The sequence below is a fragment of the Anolis carolinensis genome, unplaced genomic scaffold, assembly GCF_035594765.1.
Source record: "Anolis carolinensis isolate JA03-04 unplaced genomic scaffold, rAnoCar3.1.pri scaffold_7, whole genome shotgun sequence".
Taxonomy (NCBI): Eukaryota; Metazoa; Chordata; class Lepidosauria; order Squamata; family Dactyloidae; genus Anolis; species Anolis carolinensis.
The window spans coordinates 32,480,465-32,504,591 of record NW_026943818.1 but is presented as its reverse complement, the minus strand read 5'-3'; the positions used below and the strand labels follow the sequence as shown (position 1 = coordinate 32,504,591).

The 24,127-nt window shown below is 40.7% G+C and overlaps 3 protein-coding genes across 3 annotated transcripts in view; 1 reads left to right on the top strand and 2 right to left on the bottom strand.

The window, feature by feature from the left end:
- Window positions 1-14,998, top strand: part of LOC103282537 (tyrosine-protein kinase ZAP-70) — a 32,493-nt gene extending 17,495 nt beyond the window's left edge. The window contains exons 10-13 of the mRNA XM_062959895.1: window positions 1,362-1,554; window positions 9,141-9,281; window positions 11,977-12,089; window positions 14,707-14,998. Of these exons, the coding sequence (XP_062815965.1) occupies window positions 1,362-1,554; window positions 9,141-9,281; window positions 11,977-12,089; window positions 14,707-14,809 (550 nt within the window). The 3' untranslated portion in view covers window positions 14,810-14,998. The remainder of the gene's footprint in view (window positions 1-1,361; window positions 1,555-9,140; window positions 9,282-11,976; window positions 12,090-14,706) is intronic.
- A 1,333-nt stretch (window positions 14,999-16,331) lies between these two features.
- Window positions 16,332-17,984, bottom strand: LOC100552961 (actin-like protein 9). Its single transcript, XM_003230578.4, has one exon. The coding sequence runs from the start codon at window positions 17,753-17,755 to the stop codon at window positions 16,427-16,429; it is 1,329 nt and encodes a 442-aa protein (XP_003230626.2). The 5' UTR covers window positions 17,756-17,984; the 3' UTR covers window positions 16,332-16,426.
- A 2,606-nt stretch (window positions 17,985-20,590) lies between these two features.
- LOC103282787 (mucin-16) overlaps window positions 20,591-24,127 on the bottom strand; it is a 30,603-nt gene continuing 27,066 nt past the window's right edge. The window contains exons 32-34 of the mRNA XM_062959890.1: window positions 22,792-22,830; window positions 22,613-22,692; window positions 20,591-22,469 (exon numbers count right to left, since the gene is read on the bottom strand). Coding sequence (XP_062815960.1) covers window positions 22,380-22,469; window positions 22,613-22,692; window positions 22,792-22,830 — 209 coding nt within the window. The 3' untranslated portion in view covers window positions 20,591-22,379. The remainder of the gene's footprint in view (window positions 22,470-22,612; window positions 22,693-22,791; window positions 22,831-24,127) is intronic.

Sequence of the window (24,127 nt, the reverse complement as noted above, 5' to 3'; positions counted from 1 at the left end):
GAGGAGGTGGGACAATAATAATATAATATAATATAATATAATATAATATAATATAATATAATATAATATAATATAATGGAGGAAGTGGGACGATTATAATATAATATAATAGAAAAGGTGGGACAATAATAATATAATATAATATAATATAATATAATATAATATAATATAATGGAGGAGTTGGGACGATTATAATATAATATAATATAATATAATATAATATAATATAATATAATATAATATAATATAATGGAGGAGGTGGGACGATTATAATATAATATAATAGAATAGGTGGGACAATTATAATATAATATAATATAATATAATATAATATAATATAATATAATATAATATAATATAATGGAGGAGTTGGGACGATTATAATATAATATAATATAATATAATATAATGGAGGAGGTGGGACAATTATAATATAATATAATAGAATAGGTGGGACAATTATAATATAATATAATATAATATAATATAATATAATATAATATAATGGAGGAGTTGGGACGATTATAATATAATATAATATAATATAATATAATATAATGGAGGAGGTGGGACAATTATAATATAATATAATAGAATAGGTGGGACAATTATAATATAATATAATATAATATAATATAATATAATATAATATAATGGAGGAGTTGGGACGATTATAATATAATATAATATAATATAATATAATGGAGGAGGTGGGATGATTATAATATAATAGAATAGAAAAGGTGGGACAATAATAATATAATATAATATAATATAATATAATATAATATAATATAATATAATACAATGGAGGAGGTGGGACAATAATAATATAATATAATATAATATAATATAATATAATATAATATAATGGAGGAAGTGGGACGATTATAATATAATATAATAGAAAAGGTGGGACAATAATAATATAATATAATATAATATAATATAATATAATATAATGGAGGAGTTGGGACGATTATAATATAATATAATATAATATAATACAATGGAGGAGGTGGGACAATAATAATACAATATAATATAATATAATATAATGGGATGATTATAATATAATAGAATAGAATAGGTGGGACAATTATAATATAATATAATATAATATAATATAATATAATATAATATAATATAATGGAGGAGGTGGGACGATTATAATATAATATAATAGAAAAGGTGGGACAATAATAATATAATATAATATAATATAATAGAAAAGGTGGGACAATAATAATACAATATAATATAATATAATATAATATAATGGAGGAAGTGGGACGATTATAATCTAATATAATAGAAAAGGTGGAATAATAATCTTGGCGTGGTCTCCCTTTTGTTCTCAGGGAGGAGGTCTCTGTGAACAACGTGGTGGAGTTGATGCACCAGGTGTCCATCGGGATGAAATACCTGGAAGAGAAGAACTTTGTCCACCGGGACCTGGCGGCTCGCAACGTCTTGCTGGTCCACCAGCACTACGCCAAGATCAGCGACTTCGGCCTCTCCAAGGCGTTGGCGGCCGACGACAGCTACTACATGGTGAGCAAGACCACTCAGGGCCATCAAAACCCTCTTGATAGATAGCCATCCCTATGACACACGTCCACAATGCCTTCTAATTATGCGACACAGGGGTTGGTTCTATTGACCAAATGGACATATTCACGGTGCTCACTATAACACTGGGGTGTCTGTGGTGGAGGAAAAATGGAAAACCTAGGAGGAAATTGTCCCCGCACTTGGATGGAGTTTGTGGAGGATATTGTCCCTTGGGCATGTTCACGGCGCTCGCTATAACACTGGGGTGTCTGTGGTGGAGGAAAAACGGAAAATCTAGGAGGAAATTGTCCCCGCACTTGGATGGAGTTTATGGAGGATATTGTCCCTTGGGCATGTTCACGGCGCTCGCTATAACACTGGGGTGTCTGTGGTGGAGGAAAAACGGAAAATCTAGGAGGAAATTGTCCCCGCACTTGGATGGAGTTTGTGGAGGATATTGTCCCTTGGGCATGTTCACGGCGCTCGCTATAACACTGGGGTGTCTGTGGTGGAGGAAAAACGGAAAATCTAGGAGGAAATTGTCCCCGCACTTGGATGGAGTTTGTGGAGGATATTGACCCTTGGACATGTTCACGGTGCTCGCTATAACACTGGGGTGTCTGTGGTGGAGGAAAAATGGAAAATCTAGGAGGAAATTGTCCCCGCACTTGGATGGAGTTTGTGGAGGATATTGTCCCTTGGGCATGTTCACGGTGCTCGCTATAACACTGGGGTGTCTGTGGTGGAGGAAAAACGGAAAATCTAGGAGGAAATTGTCCCCGCACTTGGATGGAGTTTGTGGAGGATATTGTCCCTTGGGCATGTTCACGGCGCTCGCTATAACACTGGGGTGTCTGTGGTGGAGGAAAAATGGAAAACCTAGGAGGAAATTGTCCCCGCACTTGGATGGAGTTTGTGGAGGATATTGTCCCTTGGGCATGTTCACGGCGCTCGCTATAACACTGGGGTGTCTGTGGTGGAGGAAAAACGGAAAATCTAGGAGGAAATTGTCCCCGCACTTGGATGGAGTTTGTGGAGGATATTGTCCCTTGGGCATGTTCACGGCGCTCGCTATAACACTGGGGTGTCTGTGGTGGAGGAAAAACGGAAAATCTAGGAGGAAATTGTCCCCGCACTTGGATGGAGTTTGTGGAGGATATTGACCCTTGGACATGTTCACGGCGCTCGCTATAACACTGGGGTGTCTGTGGTGGAGGAAAAACGGAAAATCTAGGAGGAAATTGTCCCCGCACTTGGATGGAGTTTGTGGAGGATATTGACCCTTGGACATGTTCACGGTGCTCGCTATAACACTGGGGTGTCTGTGGTGGAGGAAAAACGGAAAATCTAGGAGGAAATTGTCCCCGCACTTGGATGGAGTTTGTGGAGGATATTGACCCTTGGACATGTTCACGGTGCTCGCTATAACACTGGGGTGTCTGTGGTGGAGGAAAAATGGAAAATCTAGGAGGAAATTGTCCCCACACTTGGATGGAGTTTGTGGAGGATATTGTCCCTTGGGCATGTTCACGGCGCTCGCTATAACACTGGGGTGTCTGTGGTGGAGGAGAAACGGAAAATCTAGGAGGAAATTGTCCCCGCACTTGGATGGAGTTTGTGGAGGATATTGACCCTTGGGCATGTTCACGGCGCTCGCTATAACACTGGGGTGTCTGTGGTGGAGGAAAAACGGAAAATCTAGGAGGAAATTGTCCCCGCACTTGGATGGAGTTTGTGGAGGATATTGTCCCTTGGGCATGTTCACGGCGCTCGCTATAACACTGGGGTGTCTGTGGTGGAGGAAAAACGGAAAATCTAGGAGGAAATTGTCCCCGCACTTGGATGGAGTTTATGGAGGATATTGTCCCTTGGGCATGTTCACGGCGCTCGCTATAACACTGGGGTGTCTGTGGTGGAGGAAAAACGGAAAATCTAGGAGGAAATTGTCCCCGCACTTGGATGGAGTTTGTGGAGGATATTGTCCCTTGGGCATGTTCACGGCGCTCGCTATAACACTGGGGTGTCTGTGGTGGAGGAAAAACGGAAAATCTAGGAGGAAATTGTCCCCGCACTTGGATGGAGTTTGTGGAGGATATTGTCCCTTGGGCATGTTCACGGCGCTCGCTATAACACTGGGGTGTCTGTGGTGGAGGAAAAACGGAAAATCTAGGAGGAAATTGTCCCCACACTTGGATGGAGTTTGTGGAGGATATTGTCCCTTGGGCATGTTCACGGTGCTCGCTATAACACTGGGGTGTCTGTGGTGGAGGAAAAACGGAAAATCTAGGAGGAAATTGTCCCCGCACTTGGATGGAGTTTGTGGAGGATATTGTCCCTTGGGCATGTTCACGGCGCTCGCTATAACACTGGGGTGTCTGTGGTGGAGGAAAAATGGAAAACCTAGGAGGAAATTGTCCCCGCACTTGGATGGAGTTTGTGGAGGATATTGTCCCTTGGGCATGTTCACGGCGCTCGCTATAACACTGGGGTGTCTGTGGTGGAGGAAAAACGGAAAATCTAGGAGGAAATTGTCCCCGCACTTGGATGGAGTTTGTGGAGGATATTGTCCCTTGGGCATGTTCACGGCGCTCGCTATAACACTGGGGTGTCTGTGGTGGAGGAAAAATGGAAAACCTAGGAGGAAATTGTCCCCGCACTTGGATGGAGTTTGTGGAGGATATTGTCCCTTGGGCATGTTCACGGCGCTCGCTATAACACTGGGGTGTCTGTGGTGGAGGAAAAACGGAAAATCTAGGAGGAAATTGTCCCCGCACTTGGATGGAGTTTGTGGAGGATATTGTCCCTTGGGCATGTTCACGGCGCTCGCTATAACACTGGGGTGTCTGTGGTGGAGGAAAAACGGAAAATCTAGGAGGAAATTGTCCCCGCACTTGGATGGAGTTTGTGGAGGATATTGACCCTTGGACATGTTCACGGCGCTCGCTATAACACTGGGGTGTCTGTGGTGGAGGAAAAACGGAAAATCTAGGAGGAAATTGTCCCCGCACTTGGATGGAGTTTGTGGAGGATATTGACCCTTGGACATGTTCACGGTGCTCGCTATAACACTGGGGTGTCTGTGGTGGAGGAAAAACGGAAAATCTAGGAGGAAATTGTCCCCGCACTTGGATGGAGTTTGTGGAGGATATTGACCCTTGGACATGTTCACGGTGCTCGCTATAACACTGGGGTGTCTGTGGTGGAGGAAAAATGGAAAATCTAGGAGGAAATTGTCCCCACACTTGGATGGAGTTTGTGGAGGATATTGTCCCTTGGGCATGTTCACGGCGCTCGCTATAACACTGGGGTGTCTGTGGTGGAGGAGAAACGGAAAATCTAGGAGGAAATTGTCCCCGCACTTGGATGGAGTTTGTGGAGGATATTGACCCTTGGGCATGTTCACGGCGCTCGCTATAACACTGGGGTGTCTGTGGTGGAGGAAAAACGGAAAATCTAGGAGGAAATTGTCCCCGCACTTGGATGGAGTTTGTGGAGGATATTGTCCCTTGGGCATGTTCACGGCGCTCGCTATAACACTGGGGTGTCTGTGGTGGAGGAAAAACGGAAAATCTAGGAGGAAATTGTCCCCGCACTTGGATGGAGTTTGTGGAGGATATTGTCCCTTGGGCATGTTCACGGCGCTCGCTATAACACTGGGGTGTCTGTGGTGGAGGAAAAACGGAAAATCTAGGAGGAAATTGTCCCCACACTTGGATGGAGTTTGTGGAGGATATTGTCCCTTGGGCATGTTCACGGTGCTCGCTATAACACTGGGGTGTCTGTGGTGGAGGAAAAACGGAAAATCTAGGAGGAAATTGTCCCCGCACTTGGATGGAGTTTGTGGAGGATATTGTCCCTTGGGCATGTTCACGGCGCTCGCTATAACACTGGGGTGTCTGTGGTGGAGGAAAAATGGAAAACCTAGGAGGAAATTGTCCCCGCACTTGGATGGAGTTTGTGGAGGATATTGTCCCTTGGGCATGTTCACGGCGCTCGCTATAACACTGGGGTGTCTGTGGTGGAGGAAAAACGGAAAATCTAGGAGGAAATTGTCCCCGCACTTGGATGGAGTTTGTGGAGGATATTGTCCCTTGGGCATGTTCACGGCGCTCGCTATAACACTGGGGTGTCTGTGGTGGAGGAAAAATGGAAAACCTAGGAGGAAATTGTCCCCGCACTTGGATGGAGTTTGTGGAGGATATTGTCCCTTGGGCATGTTCACGGCGCTCGCTATAACACTGGGGTGTCTGTGGTGGAGGAAAAACGGAAAATCTAGGAGGAAATTGTCCCCGCACTTGGATGGAGTTTGTGGAGGATATTGTCCCTTGGGCATGTTCACGGCGCTCGCTATAACACTGGGGTGTCTGTGGTGGAGGAAAAATGGAAAACCTAGGAGGAAATTGTCCCCGCACTTGGATGGAGTTTGTGGACGATATTGTCCCTTGGGCATGTTCACGGCGCTCGCTAAAACACTGGGGTGTCTGTGGTGGAGGAAAAACGGAAAATCTAGGAGGAAATTGTCCCCGCACTTGGATGGAGTTTGTGGAGGATATTGTCCCTTGGGCATGTTCACGGCGCTCGCTACAACACTGGGGTGTCTGTGGTGGAGGAAAAACGGAAAATCTAGGAGGAAATTGTCCCCGCACTTGGATGGAGTTTGTGGAGGATATTGTCCCTTGGGCATGTTCACGGCGCTCGCTACAACACTGGGGTGTCTGTGGTGGAGGAAAAACGGAAAATCTAGGAGGAAATTGTCCCCGCACTTGGATGGAGTTTGTGGAGGATATTGACCCTTGGGCATGTTCACGGCGCTCGCTATAACACTGGGGTATCTGTGGTGGAGGAAAAATGGAACACCTAGGAGGAAATTGTCCCCGCACTTGGATGGAGTTTGTGGAGGATATTGTCCCTTGGGCATGTTCACGGCGCTCGCTATAACACTGGGGTGTCTGTGGTGGAGGAAAAACGGAAAATCTAGGAGGAAATTGTCCCCGCACTTGGATGGAGTTTGTGGAGGATATTGTCCCTTGGGCATGTTCACGGCGCTCGCTATAACACTGGGGTGTCTGTGGTGGAGGAAAAACGGAAAATCTAGGAGGAAATTGTCCCCGCACTTGGATGGAGTTTGTGGAGGATATTGTCCCTTGGGCATGTTCACGGCGCTCGCTATAACACTGGGGTGTCTGTGGTGGAGGAAAAATGGAAAACCTAGGAGGAAATTGTCCCCGCACTTGGATGGAGTTTGTGGAGGATATTGTCCCTTGGGCATGTTCACGGCGCTCGCTATAACACTGGGGTGTCTGTGGTGGAGGAAAAACGGAAAATCTAGGAGGAAATTGTCCCCGCACTTGGATGGAGTTTGTGGAGGATATTGTCCCTTGGGCATGTTCACGGCGCTCGCTATAACACTGGGGTGTCTGTGGTGGAGGAAAAATGGAAAACCTAGGAGGAAATTGTCCCCGCACTTGGATGGAGTTTGTGGAGGATATTGTCCCTTGGGCATGTTCACGGCGCTCGCTATAACACTGGGGTGTCTGTGGTGGAGGAGAAACGGAAAATCTAGGAGGAAATTGTCCCCGCACTTGGATGGAGTTTGTGGAGGATATTGTCCCTTGGGCATGTTCACGGCGCTCGCTATAACACTGGGGTGTCTGTGGTGGAGGAAAAATGGAAAACCTAGGAGGAAATTGTCCCCGCACTTGGATGGAGTTTGTGGAGGATATTGTCCCTTGGGCATGTTCACGGCGCTCGCTATAACACTGGGGTGTCTGTGGTGGAGGAAAAACGGAAAATCTAGGAGGAAATTGTCCCCGCACTTGGATGGAGTTTGTGGAGGATATTGTCCCTTGGGCATGTTCACGGCGCTCGCTATAACACTGGGGTGTCTGTGGTGGAGGAAAAACGGAAAATCTAGGAGGAAATTGTCCCCGCACTTGGATGGAGTTTGTGGAGGATATTGACCCTTGGACATGTTCACGGCGCTCGCTATAACACTGGGGTGTCTGTGGTGGAGGAAAAACGGAAAATCTAGGAGGAAATTGTCCCCGCACTTGGATGGAGTTTGTGGAGGATATTGACCCTTGGGCATGTTCACGGCGCTCGCTATAACACTGGGGTGTCTGTGGTGGAGGAGAAACGGAAAATCTAGGAGGAAATTGTCCCCGCACTTGGATGGAGTTTGTGGAGGATATTGTCCCTTGGGCATGTTCACGGCGCTCGCTATAACACTGGGGTGTCTGTGGTGGAGGAGAAACGGAAAATCTAGGAGGAAATTGTCCCCGCACGTGGATGGAGTTTGTGGAGGATATTGTCCCTTGGGCATGTTCACGGCGCTCGCTATAACACTGGGGTGTCTGTGGTGGAGGAAAAACGGAAAATCTAGGAGGAAATTGTCCCCGCACTTGGATGGAGTTTGTGGAGGATATTGTCCCTTGGGCATGTTCACGGCGCTCGCTATAACACTGGGGTGTCTGTGGTGGAGGAAAAACGGAAAATCTAGGAGGAAATTGTCCCCGCACTTGGATGGAGTTTGTGGAGGATATTGTCCCTTGGGCATGTTCACGGTGCTCGCTATAACACTGGGGTGTCTGTGGTGGAGGAAAAACGGAAAATCTAGGAGGAAATTGTCCCCGCACTTGGATGGAGTTTGTGGAGGATATTGTCCCTTGGGCATGTTCACGGCGCTCGCTATAACACTGGGGTGTCTGTGGTGGAGGAAAAACGGAAAATCTAGGAGGAAATTGTCCCCGCACTTGGATGGAGTTTGTGGAGGATATTGACCCTTGGACATGTTCACGGCGCTCGCTATAACACTGGGGTGTCTGTGGTGGAGGAAAAACGGAAAATCTAGGAGGAAATTGTCCCAGGACATGTTCCCGGCACTCACTATAACCTGCAATGTCATTGGAGGGAGGGCCGTTGGTGTCTCCTGAGTAGTGGGAGCTGTAGTAAGAAACACTGTGGTGTCTGTGGTGGAGGAAAAACAGAAAATCTAGGAGGAAATTGTCCCAGGACATGTTCCCGGCACTCACTATAACCTGCAATGTCATTGGAGGGAGGGCCGTTGGTGTCTCCTGAGTAGTGGGAGCTATAGTAAGAAACACTGTGGTGTCTGTGGTGGAGGAAAAACAGAAAATCTAGGAGGAAATTGTCCCAGGACATGTTCCCGGCACTCACTATAACCTGCAATGTCATTGGAGGGAGGGCCGTTGGTGTCTCCTGAGTAGTGGGAGCTATAGTAAGAAACACTGTGGTGTCTGTGGTGGAGGAAAAACAGAAAATCTAGGAGGAAATTGTCCCAGGACATGTTCCCGGCACTCACTATAACCTGCAGTGTCATTGGAGGGAGGGCCGTTGGTGTCTCCTGAGTAGTGGGAGCTATAGTAAAAAACACTGGGATGTCTGTGGTGGAGGAAAACACCTTTCGCCACCCAAAGAAAGAGATAGTTACTTTGTTGATAAGAGTTAAGATGCAGTATCTACACCATATACACATAGCCTGAAGACTATTGTACATGACTCCATATATAGACGATTGGCTCCTTTGTGTTGACAGTTTCTCCCTCTCTCTCTATATGTATATTTAGGCCAAGACTACGGGGAAATGGCCCCTGAAGTGGTACGCGCCCGAATGTATCCTCTTCCGGAAGTTTTCCAGCAAAGGCGACGTCTGGAGTTACGGGGTGACCATGTGGGAAGCGTTCAGCTACGGACAGAAACCGTATAAGGTGAGACGCGGATTTCGCTCTCCGATTTGTCTTACATCTCAATCCGGCGTCTATATATATAAAAATGTAATGTGAGTTTTTCCCATGGAGTAAACCACAAAACCACTGGACCCAATCACACCAAATCTGGCCACAAAAGACATAGTCACCCAATCTATGTCTTTCCATGAAAAAAACCCTATAAAATTAGATCCAAATTACAGAAAACCGCCAAAACCAAAAATGTCTAACCACGCATGCGCAGAGGCCCCCCGGGAAGCTTGAAGCCAGGTGGGTAGGACTTCAATTGCCACCACAGCAAATTATTATTATTATTATTATTATTATTATTATTATTATTATTATTATTATCAACACAACGACGTTGTATGACACAGCAAACAAGATAGATATGCTGGATTTCGTTTCGCAAAACCACAAGTCGAACACTTCCCAAGTGTCTAGGACTGTGTGATGTATTTTCGGATGATGCGTGCAGATCCCAGTAGGGTGGCCTTTTGCAGATTATTATTATTATTATTATTATTATTATTATTATTATTAATTTATGGCACAGCAAACAAGATAGATATGCTGGATTTCGTTTCGCAAAACCACAAGTCGAACACTTCCCAAGTGTCTAGGACTGTGTGATGTATTTTCTGATGATGCGTGCAGATCCCAGTAGGGTGGCCTTTTGCAGATTATTATTATTATTATTATTATTATTATTATTATTATTATTATTATTATTAATTTATGGCACAGCAAACAAGATAGACATGCTGGATTTCGTTTCGCAAAACCACAAGTCGAACACTTCCCAAGTGTCTAGGACTGTGTGATGTATTTTCAGATGATGCATGCAGATCCCAGTAGGGTGGCCTTTTGCAGTTGGCAGATGGTGATTTTGTCAATGTCTATTGTTTCCAAATGCCGGCTGAGATCTTTTGGCACGGCACCCAGTGTGCCCATCACCACCGGGACCACCTGCACTGGTTTCTGCCAGAGTCTTTGCAGTTCAGTCTTGAGGTCCTGATAGCGGCTGAGTTTTTCCTGTTGTTTTTCATCTATGCGACTGTCACCTGGGATGGCAACATCAATGAGCCAAACCTTGTTCTTTTCCACAACTGTGATGTCTGGTGTGTTGTGTTCCAGAACTTTGTCAGTCTGGATTCGGAAGTCCCACAGTATCTTTGCGTGCTCATTTTCCAAGACTTTTGCAGGTTTGTGATCCCACCAGTTCTTTTCTGCTGGGAGGTGGTACTTGAGGCATAAGTTCCAATGAATCATTTGGGCCACATGGTTGTGCCTCTGTTTGTAGTCTGTCTGTGCAATTTTCTTACAGCAGCTGAGGATATGATCAATGGTTTCGTTGGTTTCCTTGCACAGTCTGCATTTTGGGTCATCAGCTGATTTTTCAATCTTGGCCTTAATTGCATTTGTTCTTATTATTATTATTATTATTATTATTATTATTATTATTATTATTTGAAACACAACAAGATGAGTCCACAGCAGACATTCTGGTGGCTGTTGAATTTGACCACACGTCGGACACTTCCGAAGTGTCTTGGACTATTATTATTATTATTATTATTATTATTATTATTATTATTATTATTATTGGGTTCCTGGGAATCATCAAAATGAGCAAAACCTGGCAGCCACCATTAAAAAACACTACAATCTGGAAAGTAAATAAAGAACAACACGCTGAAAATAAGGGCCATTCCAGACAGGAAACAACCAGGGACAGCTAACACCTCCCAACAAAGGATTCTCCCAGGGAGGAAACAACCACATGTTGCAGCTGCAAGCCCATTCAATGCTAATCAAGGTGACTAATTACAACATTCATATTTGCCTCCATGAACAAAATACCCACTTTGGATGACACCACAGCAACACGTGGCCGGGCACAGCTAGTTTATATATAGATACTAGCTGTGCCCAGCCACGCGTTGCTGTGGCTAGGACTTTATTTTTCTTTTCTTTTTGTTGTATGAACGTAGAGGCGTGGATGAGAGGTTGTGCTGTCAATTTTTGAGATTGTGGGGCGTTTAGTTTAGTTGTTTTGTCTGGCGCCGTGATACCATTACCCTTTTATATATATAGATAGCTGTGCCCGGCCACGCGTTGCCGTGGCTAGGACTTTATTTTTCTTTTCTTTTTGTTGTATGAACGTAGAGGCGTGGATGAGAGGTTGTGCTGTCAATTTTTGAGATTGTGGGGCGTTTAGTTTAGTTGTTTTGTCTGGCGCCATGATACCATTACCCTTTTATATATATAGATAGCTGTGCCCGGCCACGCGTTGCCGTGGCTAGGACTTTATTTTTCTTTTCTTTTTGTTGTATGAACGTAGAGGCGTGGATGAGAGGTTGTGCTGTCAATTTTCGAGGTTGTGGGGTGTTTAGTTTAGTTGGTTTGTCCGGCGCCGTGATACCATTACCCTTTTATATATATAGATAGCTGTGCCCGGCCACGCGTTGCCGTGGCTAGGACTTTATTTTTCTTTTCTTTTTGTTGTATGAACGTAGAGGCGTGGATGAGAGGTTGTGCTGTCAATTTTCGAGGTTGTGGGGCGTTTAGTTTAGTTGTTTTGTCCGGCGCCGTGATACCATTACCCTTTTATATATATAGATGTAATGTGCGTTTTCCCCATGGAGTAAACAACAAAACCGCTGAACCCAATCACACCAAATTTGGTCCACAGAAAATGAAGGGTCCCGAAGTCGTGACGTTCATCGAGGAAGGGAAGCGGATGGAGTGTCCTCCCAAGTGTCCCCCGGAGATGTACAAACTGATGAACCAATGCTGGACGTTCAAGTAAGAGAGGAGATCATCTTGGGGGGGGGGCGGTGTATCCGGTTACGTTCTTACCGGTGAGGCTGAGAGAGTGTGACCCAGTTAGGTTTGAGAAGAGGCCCAGCACTTTCTTTTGTTCACCCCGCAGGGTGATTGGATCAAATAAACCTATTGGACGATCTCCTCGCTTGGATTAATAGTAATAGAGGGACACGGCGGCACGTCCCAACACCACAGTTCCAAAGTATTGAACCACGGTCATTCAAGTGTGTTAATCCAACAGTGTGGATGATCCGAAGAGACCCAAAATCACACTAAAAGTGGGATTCAAACCCTAAAACTTGCCCCACTTCTAGGCAGTAGTCTCTACCCGATCTCAACGGGAATATGCTTATATTATTATTATTATTATTATTATTATTATTATTATTATTATTATTATTATTATTATTTTATGACACAAGACAATATAATAATAATAATAATAATAATAATAATAATAATAATAATAAAAGCGTATTCCCGTTGAGATCGGATATTATTATTATTACTACTACTATTATTATTATTTTATGACACAAGACAATATAATAATAATAATAATAATAATAATATAAGGATATTCCCGTTGAGATCGGATATTATTATTATTTCTACTATTATTATTATTATTATTATTTTATGACACAAGACAATATAATAATAATAATATAAGGATATTCCCGTTGAGATCGGATATTATTATTATTACTACTATCATTATTATTATTTTATGACACAAGACAATATAATAATAATAATAATAATAATAATAATAATAATAATAATAATAATAATAATATAAGGATATTCCCGTTGAGATCAGATATTATTATTACTACTACTATTATTATTATTATTATTATTATTATTATTATTATTATTATTATTTTATGACACAAGACAATATAATAAAAATAATAATAATAATAATATAAGGATATTCCCGTTGAGATCAGATATTATTATTATTACTACTATTATTATTATTATTATTTTATGACACAAGATAATATAATAATAATAATAATAATAATAATAATAATAATAATAATAATATAAGGATATTCCCGTTGAGATCAGATATTATTCTTATTACTACTATTATTATTATTATTTTATGACACAAGACAATATAATAATAATAATAATAATAATAATAATAATAATATAAGGATATTCCCGTTGAGATTGGATATTATTATTATTACTACTACTATTATTATTATTTTATGACACAAGACAATATAATAATAATAATAATAATAATAATAATAATAATAATAATAATATAAGGATATTCCCGTTGAGATTGGATATTATTATTATTACTACTACTATTATTATTATTTTATGACACAAGACAATATAATAATAAAAATAATAATAATAATATAAGGATATTCCCGTTGAGATCGGATATTATTATTATTATTATTATTATTATTATTATTTTATGACACGACAATATAATAATAAAAAATAATAATAATATAAGGATATTCCAGTTGAGATCGGATATTATTATTACTACTACTACTACTATTATTATTATTATTATTATTATTATTATTATTATTATTATTATTTTATGACACAAGACAATATTATAATAATAATAATAATAATAATAATAATAATAATAATAATAATATAAGCCTATTCCCGTTGAGATCGGATATTATTATTATTACTACTACTATTATTATTATTTTATGACACAAGACAATATAATAATAATAATAATAATAATAATAATAATAATAATAATAATAATATAAGGATATTCCCATTGAGATCGGATATTATTACTACTACTATTATTATTATTTTATGACACAAGACAATATAATAATAATAATAATAATAATAATAATAATAATAATAATAATAATAATATAAGGATATTCCCGTTGAGATCGGATATTATTATTATTACTACTATTATTATTATTATTTTATGACACAAGACAATATAATAATAATAATAATAATAATAATAATAATAATAATAATAATAATATAAGGATATTCCCGTTGAGATCGGATATTATTATTATTACTACTATTATTATTATTATTTTATGACACAAGACAATATAATAATAATAATAATTATTATTATTATTATTTAAGGATATTCCTGTTGAGATCGGATATTATTATTATTACTACTACTATTATTATTATTTTATGACAGAAGACAATATAATAATAATAATAATAATAATAATAATAATAATAATAATAATAATAATATAAGGATATTCCCGTTGAGATCGGATATTATTATTATTACTACTATTATTATTATTATTATTTTATGACACAAGACAATATAATAATAATAATAATAATAATAATAATAATAATAATAATAATATAAGGATATTCCCGTTGAGATTGGATATTATTACTATTACTACTATTATTATTATTATTTTATGACACAAGACAATATAATAATAATAATATAAGGATATTCCCGTTGAGATCGGATATTATTATTATTACTACTACTATTATTATTATTTTCCAAAACCAAGAAAAATATTAGAATTTTCTCTCTGGTTCATTGGGTTCTTTTGTTTCTCTGAAGGTGGGAAGACCGCCTGGATTTCGCCGCGGTGGAGACGCTGATCCGGACCTATTACTATAGCATCGCCGATAAGACGGAGGAAAAACCAGAGGAACGTGCTTAGCGCCGAAAATGGACAAAAGTGGTTGGTTCAGGAGCCGAGTGTCTCCTCCCCATCCTCTCCAAATCCAAAACCCTCTTAAATTGTTTCAGAGCTCCAATAATACCCCTAAGATATACTTCAATGTGCCCCAAAAGTATTAAAAAGGACTTCAATGTGCCCCAAAAATATTAAAAATATTCGAATATGGAATATTAATGAGTTTCGAGTTTCGGGTCCCATCTCCAACATACCTATTAGGCATGTCCGATCGATGAAAAAAATGTTCCAATTCTCGTTTCTAAAGTAGGGGGGGAAATTTTAGGGGGGGGGGGATTAACGAAACATTAAGAGACAATTAGAGAATGGGCCAACAATGGTTTGAATTCCATTGCTGGTTGCGCTGTGAGACAATGTCTCGGAATGCGTATCAAAAAGCGAGAACAATCCGAAATAATTCCGATATACGATTCAAAACGATTTTTTGGACATGTCTAATATCTATCAGTATTCCAAAAGGAACACTGGGGTGTCTGTGGTGGAGGGAAAACAGAAAATCTAGGAGGAAATTGTCCTCGTTTTCTCCCTTGGTTATGTGCCCATATCTACTTGTGTATAAGTCTACGTCAAACTCGGGCAAGTTGGGGAGCCGAAATGAGTCACCTTTCGCTACTCAGAGAAAGGGATATATTATATTATATTATATTATATTATATTATATTATATTATATTATATTATATTATATTATATTATATTAGAAAATCCTCATCCCATTATATTATATTATTATCGTCCCACCTCCTCCATTATATTATATTATATTACATTATATCATCATCATCCCATTATATTATATTATTATCGTCCCACCTCCTCCATTATATTATATTATATTACATTATATCATCATCATCCCATTATATTATATTATTATCGTCCCACCTCCTCCATTATATTATATTATATTATATTATATTATATTATATTATATTATATTATATCATCATCATCCCATTATATTATATTATTATCGTCCCACCTCCTCCATTAGATTAGATTAGATTAGATTAGATTATCATCATCCCATTATATTATATTATTATCATCCCACCTCCTCCATTATATTATATTATATTATTATTGTCCCACCTCCTCCATTATATTATATTATATTATATTATATTACATTAGATTAGATTATCATCATCTCATTATATTATATTATTATCATCCCACCTCCTCCATTATATTATATTATATTATATTATATTATATTATATTAATATTGTACAACCTCCTCCATTATATTATATTATATTATATTATATTAGATTAGATTAGATTAGATTAGATTAGATTAGATTAGATTATCATCCCATTATATTATATTATTATTGTCCCACCTCCTCCATTATATTATATTATATTATATTATATTATATTATATTATATTATATTATATTATATTATATTATATTATATTATATCATATTATATTATTATCGTCCCACCTCCTCCATTAACAACAACAACTACTACTACTACTTCAAGTTTGCGCAAACACACTGGTTTTATTTCCAGACACGTCCAACGCCGGTCTACCCAGAAGCGAGTAACTGGGTAGACCCTCAGCCCCAGTCTCAGTAGCACTTCCTGTGGACGATGTACGGGCCGTGCTCGTTGTACTGCTCCCTCTTGACCCAACACGACTGGAAGTTCTTCAGCGAGGCCAGGACGGACCCGCCGGTCCAGACGGAGTACTGCCGCAAGGGGATGGCAGCCACTTTCACCTTGGTGTTGGTGGTCACGCCGGTCATGACGTCGTGGGTGAACCTCTTCTCCAAGCCCTCGAAGAGGGAGGAGCCTCCGCAGAGGAGGATGTTCTCGTACATGTCCTTCTTGACCTCCTCGGGGACCTTCCTCAGGCTCCGCAACGCCATGCCGTGGATGCCCACTTGGGACAACCCCGGGGTCTGCGGCGGGTGGAACAGCAGCTCCGGACACTGGAACCGCTCTTTCCCGAGATTGATGACCTGACCGTCGGGGAGGTGGTAGTCCGCCGAGTACTCCCGCTTGGGGTGGCTCCACTCGGCCTCGAAATCGAGCGCGACGTAACAACACTTGCGCTTGATGTCTTCCACGACGGCCAACATCCGGTCGTCGAAGTAGTAGCCCTTGTCCTTGAGGAGGTCCATCAAAAAGCACGTGATGTTGCTCCCGGCGACGTCGAGCCTCTCCGTCGCGTGCGGGAGGTTGTAGCCTTGGTGGACGGGCACCGTGTGGGTCGTGGCGTACCCCGTGTCGACGACGAGGCCGCTGATCTTGCCGTGGGCGTAGACGGACAACACGGACTGGTAGGCCACGTACATAGCCGGGGAGTTCAGCGACTCGAAGACCACTTCCACCAGCTTCTCCCGGTTGGTGGTCGGACACAGCGGTGGATCGGACATGAGGAGAGCGTGTTCTTCCGGAAAAGTGTTGAGTTGCGTCATGAGATGCCTCCAGAGAGTCTCGGCGGCCTCCCAGTCAATGATAATTCCGTGTCTCACGGGTAACGTGATGTTGAGATCGGGTTCCAGCCGGGCTTGTTGTCCCACAAAAGTGTCCGGCCTGTTTCTCCGAGACCTCATGGACCGCTCCGTCGGGTATCCCACCAGCGTCCCGACGGACACTTGCGGGGTCTGCTGACCCGCGAACCCCGCTTTGCACGTCCCGGTCCCGGTGTCGATGACCACCGCTCCGGTCTTGACCACCGCGCGACCACGTTCCGGAGTCCGGGACCTGGACCTGACCGAGGATCGTTCTCTGGACGAGGCCCGCGATCCGGACGGGTGGTCCAAGCCGTGTCCGGGGGACGGAGTCCTCGTCCTCATGTGTCCGGGGCTCCCCGATCGGGAGCGAGGACTCTTGGAGCGTGAACTCCCTGTACTCTTCGCCCGTGGCGGGCCGGGGCTGCCTCGGGATGACATGACTTCTCAACGGGGATCCCCGGGCCGCTACCCACAAGCCACGCTGCGAGCGGCAACATCAGAGTGGAGGGAGAAGAGCAGCGAGGAGGATCTTGTGGCCACTCAGCTTGGCATCACAAAGGAGAACTATGACCTCACATCTGGGGCAAAGCTGAGGGTCACCAAGGGCTGGGAGTGGTTAGCTCCCACCATCACCTGGGTCCAAGATGGACCTTTCTTCCTGTCCAGTCAACACAGACTTCATGAGAGACAATGGATGGAATCTTAGAACTTCATGGATGGATGGAACCCACCATGGTTCAAGGACTTTCCTTCCTCTCCAGTCAACACAGACTTCATGAGAGACAATGGATGGAATCTTAGAACTTCATGGATGGATGGAACCCACCATGGTTCAAGGATGGTGGCCAAGATGGACCTTCCGTCCTGTCCAGTCAACACACACATCATGAGAGACAATGGGTAGAACCTCAGAACCTTACGAGTGGATGGAACCCACCATGGTTCAAGGATGGAGGCCAAGATGGACTTTCCTTCTTGTCCACACTTCATGAGAGACATATCCCTGGTTGGGATATGGATGGGACAATGGGTAGAACCTCAGAATCTTACAGATGGATGGAACCCACCATGGTTCAAAACTGGTGGTCAAGATGGAACTTCCTTCCTGTCCAGTCAACACAGACTTCATGAGAGACAATGGTTAGAACCTCAGAACTTCACGGATGGGTGGAACCCACCATGGTTCAAGGATGGTGGCCATGATGGACCTTCCGTCCTGTCCAGTCAACACACACTTCATGAGAGACAATGGATGGAATCTTAGAACTTCATGGATGGATGGAACCCACCATGGTTCAAGGATGGTGGCCAAGATGGCCCTTCCGTCTTGTCCAGTCAACACACACATCATGAGAGACAATGGGTAGAACCTCAGAACCTTACGAATGGATGGAACCCACCATGGTTCAAGGACTTTCCTTCCTGTCCAGTCAACACAGACTTCATGAGAGACAGTGAGGAGAACCTCACAACCTTACGGATGGACAGAACCCACCATGGTTCAAGGATGGATGCCAAGATGGACCTTCCTTCTTGACCACATTTCATGAGAGACAATGGATGAAATCTCAGAACTTCACAGATGGATGGAACCCACCATGGTTCAAGGATGGTGACCAAAATGGACCTTCTGTCCTGTCCAGTCAACACAGAGTTCATGAGAGACAATGTGTAGAACCTCAGAACCTCAGAGAGAAGGTCTCTCCTACAGGGTCATCCTTGGTTAGGATATGATGGGACAATGGGTAGAACCTCAGAACCTTGCGAATGGATGGAACCCACCATGGTTCAAGGATGGTGGCCTCCATGGGCCTATATATTATGATTGCTTGCCCAAAGAGAAGTCTTGGACCTCCCATAAGAGCCGTCTGGCATCGTGAGAAGGTCTCTCCTACAGGGTCATCCCTGGTTGGGATATGGATGGGACAATGGGTAGAACCTCAGAACCTTGTGGGTGGATAAAACCCACCATGGTTCAAAGATGGTGGCCTCCATGGGCCTAAATGTTGTGATTGCCGGCCCAATGGGAAGTCTTGGACTTCCCATAAGAGCCATCTGGCATCATGAGAAGGTCTCTCCTACAGGGTCATCCCTGGTTTGGATATGGATGGGAGTTCACCAATGAATCCCAGTTACTTTAGGACCTCTAAGTCTTCCTCGTCTAAGAAAATCCTACAAAATCTATAAGTGATGGGTGACTTGAAGGTCCAGGATCAGATTTGGTCCTCCTAGATCAGTGATGGCCAACCTATGACACGCGTGTCAGCACTGACACGCCTAGCCATTTTTGCTGACACGCTGCCGCATGCAGATTGATTGGATGACTATGTCTTTTGTGGCTAAATTTGGTGTAATTTGGTCCAGTGGTTTTGTTGTTTACTCCAGGGGAATTATGCACATTACATACATACATATATATATATATATATATATATATATATATATATAATTGTAGTATATTATCATATTATTACAATTATATTATTATTCTATTATTCATTATTCATGACTACATTGAAACTACAATAGAGAGAAATCAGCGTGGAAACTGCAAGAGGGACCATAGATTGTTGTGCATGGAAATAATGGTAGCAAATAGTTTTTGATTTATTAAATACAGTTATATATTACAATTATATATTTTTGTTATTTAAACTATACATTAGACATGTCCAAAAAATCGTTTTGAATCGTATATCGGAATTATTTCGGATTGTTCTCACTTTTTGATACGAATTCCGAGACATTGTCTCACAGCGCAACCAGCAATGGAATTCCAACCAATGTTGGCCCATTCTCTAATTGTCTTTTAATGTTTCGTTAACCCCCCCCCCCCATTTTTTAAAAAAAATATATTTTTTAAAATTTTTGTTTCTACAACCTACCTTATAGCCTAACATGGCTGCCGCTCCCCGGCCAATCAGAAGCTTCCACGATGGACGCAAAGGTGGGGGCTAACGTCCATTTTAGAAACATTTAGAATCGTTACGAATTTTCGGAAATATCCGAAATTTTTGGGTGAAAAAATCGGAAATACTTTCTATATCAAAGCGCCAGCGCCCCCTACTTTAGAAACGAGAATTGGAACATTTTTTTCATCGATCGGACATGCCTAATATATATATATATAATAAAATATAAATATAATATATTTACAAGTATATATTATACGACTATATTGCAACATTATTAGCAATATTGCATGTAATATAAATATACAATGATGATAGTGAATTATAATTATTATTACATGGTATTACATCATAATATTATTAATATTAATATTACATGTATATACAATATATTATAATATATGGCCCTCGATTCATTATTTACCCCCTTAAAGGGTTGATATAGGCCTCCTCTGGAATATAGGACCGGACTGTGGCGCAGCTGGTTAGTAGCGAGCTGCAATAAATCACTACTGACCAAGAGGTCACGAGTTCGAAGCCAGCCCGGAGTGAGCTCTCGAGCATTAATAGTCTAGCCTACTGTTGACTTAAGACAGTTGTATCTGTCAAGTAGGAAACTTAGGTACCGCATCGCTTTTTTTTTTTGCATATTTGAATTTATTGATCTTTGCAAGCAAAATCTCGAACCTATTTAAATACCAGGTACAAAAATAAACGAGTAAATCATCCACAAATCCAGGGCGAATTTTCCCGGAAATCGGATCCTATATTACGAGACGGAGGAATGGTTTCGTTTTGAGTCGAATCCGGAACGTTTTGGCAGTGAAATAGAAATAATGGCGTGTCTAGAATAACTAAAGTGCACTAGTGTTCGAACCAGAGCAGAGGAAGTAACTTATTTTTTTCAGTCGGGAAATTAAAACAAAGTGCAATATCTGAACCGGCCACTTGGGGGCGACGATAGAAAGCCGTTTCCTGGAAACAAAGTGCAATCTCTGAACCGGCCACTTGGGGGCGACAAGAGAAAGTATTTTTCCAATAGTAATTAAATTACTTAGATGAATATAATAAAGAACAAAATAATTAGTTCTTTTGACAAACTTATTCGTAATGAGTAACCGGATCTACAACGACGAGTAAATGATTTGATGGAATAAAGTAACTAGTTACATCCTACTTAGATGAATACAGTGATGAACAAAGTAACTAAGTCCTTTCTAAAACTTATTCGTAATGAGTAACCGGATCTACGACGACGAGTAAATGATTTGATGGAATAAAGTAACTAGTTACATCCTACTTAGATGAATACAGTGATGAACAAAGTAACTAAGTCCTTTCTAAAACTTATTCGTAATGAGTAACCAGATCTACGACGACGAGTAAATGATTTGATGGAATAAAGTAACTAGTTACATCCTACTTAGATGAATACAGTGATGAACAAAGTAACTAAGTCCTTTCTAAAACTTATTCGTAATGAGTAACCAGATCTACGACGACGAGTAAATGATTTGATGGAATAAAGTAACTAGTTACATCCTACTTAGATGAATACAGTGATGAACAAAGTAACTAAGTCCTTTCTAAAACTTATTCGTAACAAGTAACCGGATCTACGACGACGAGTAAATGATTTGATGGAATAAAGTAACTAGTTACATCCTACTTAGATGAATACAGTGATGAACAAAGTAACTAAGTCCTTTCTAAAACTTATTCGTAATGAGTAACCGGATCTACGACGACGAGTAAATGATTTGATGGAATAAAGTAACTAGTTCCTGGCCGTAAGTTACATCCCACGCTCTGGCGAGAATTACTTCAATTTTTTTTCCCGTTCAAAGAGGAACGCTTGTAAACTCAACACTGATCTAAAAGTCAAGGATGGGGAGGGGGCGTGGCTTGTGTGAAAGGGGCGTGGCCACCGGAAGACGGCCCATCGTCCCGAATCTTCGAAAACACATCCAGTCCCGTCGCACTCGGTACCAAATCAACTTCGAAAAAAATTCCGAAGCTCGAGCAGTTCCTGAAGAGTCCGCATCATCTGTCGCCGGGCAGACCACGGGAGGGGAATGAGTGATGGGAACGTGGTGGTGATCGTAGGGGTGGATTTTGTGGAAAAGGAGGTGAAGTGTCCGAAATCCATCTCACCGGCCTTTCCTCATCTCCAAGTGCGGGAAGTAGATGCCGAAAACGTTCTGCTGGACCTGGTACTTTCCCGCGCTTCTCCTCCTCGCCTAGAAAATAAATTATTATTAATAATAATAATAATAATAATAATAATAATAATAATAATGAAATAATGAAAATAAATAATAAAATAAAATAATTAAAAAGTGAAAATAAATAAATATGCCGACGACAACAATGGCGGACTTACCAAGAAACACAGGAGGAAGAGCAAGAGGAAGGCCAGCAGGACAGACAGACAAATGAGGATAATCGCCCAGAATGGAAGCTCTGGAAACACAAAAACCACGTCACCAGAGTTATATTAGGAGCCCGTCTACCCAAACCACGTCAATTTCGTGACACAACGACCCACAAAACCACAGTTACCTTTCCTCGCGGGTATTGGGATCGCCTCTGTTGGGTATCCTGGAAAGAAAGAAGAGATAGATGAGGACTATTCTCCAAACGTTATAACTATTGATGTTCTCCAAACGTTATAACCATTGATGTTCTCCAAACATTATAACCATTGATGTTCTCCAAACATTATAACCATTGATGTTCTCCAAATGTTATAACAATTGATGTTCTCCAAATATTATAACCATTGATGTTCTCCAAACATTATAACCATTGATGTTCTCCAAATGTTATAACAATTGATGTTCTCCAAATATTATAACCATTGATGTTCTCCAAACATTATAACAATTGATGTTCTCCAAATATTATAACCATTGATGTTCTCCAAACATTATAACCATTGATGTTCTCCAAACATTATAACCATTGATGTTCTCCAAACATTATAACCATTGATGTTCTCCAAATGTTATAACAATTGATGTTCTCCAAATATTATAACCATTGATGTTCTCCAAACATTATAACCATTGATGTTCTCCAAATGTTATAACAATTGATGTTCTCCAAATATTATAACCATTGATGTTCTCCAAACATTATAACCATTGATGTTCTCCAAACATTATAACCATTGATGTTCTCCAAACATTATAACAATTGATGTTCTCCAAATATTATAACCATTGATGTTCTCCAAACATTATAACCATTGATGTTCTCCAAACATTATAACCATTGATGTTCTCCAAATGTTATAACAATTGATGTTCTCCAAATATTATAACCATTGATGTTCTCCAAACATTATAACCATTGATGTTCTCCAAACATTATAACCATTGATGTTCTCCAAACATTATAATTATTGATCTCCAAATATTATAACCATTGATGTTCTCCAAACATTATAACCATTGATGTTCTCCAAACATTATAACCATTGATGTTCTCCAAATGTTATAACAATTGATGTTCTCCAAATATTATAACCATTGATGTTCTCCAAACATTATAACCATTGATGTTCTCCAAACATTATAACCATTGATGTTCTCCAAACATTATAATTATTGATCTCCAAATATTATAACCATTGATGTTCTCCAAACATTATAACCATTGATGTTCTCCAAACATTATAACCATTGATGTTCTCCAAACATTATAATTATTGATCTCCAAATATTATAACCATTGATGTTCTCCAAACATTATAACCATTGATGTTCTCCAAACATTATAACCATTGATGTTCTCCAAATGTTATAACAATTGATGTTCTCCAAATATTATAACCATTGATGTTCTCCAAACATTATAACCATTGATGTTCTCCAAACATTATAACCATTGATGT

Excerpts from the sequence above, each read along its gene's own strand:
- LOC100552961 (XM_003230578.4), bottom strand. The coding sequence starts at position 17,755 with ATGTCATCCCGAGGCAGCCCCGGCCCGCCACGGGCGAAGAGTACAGGG.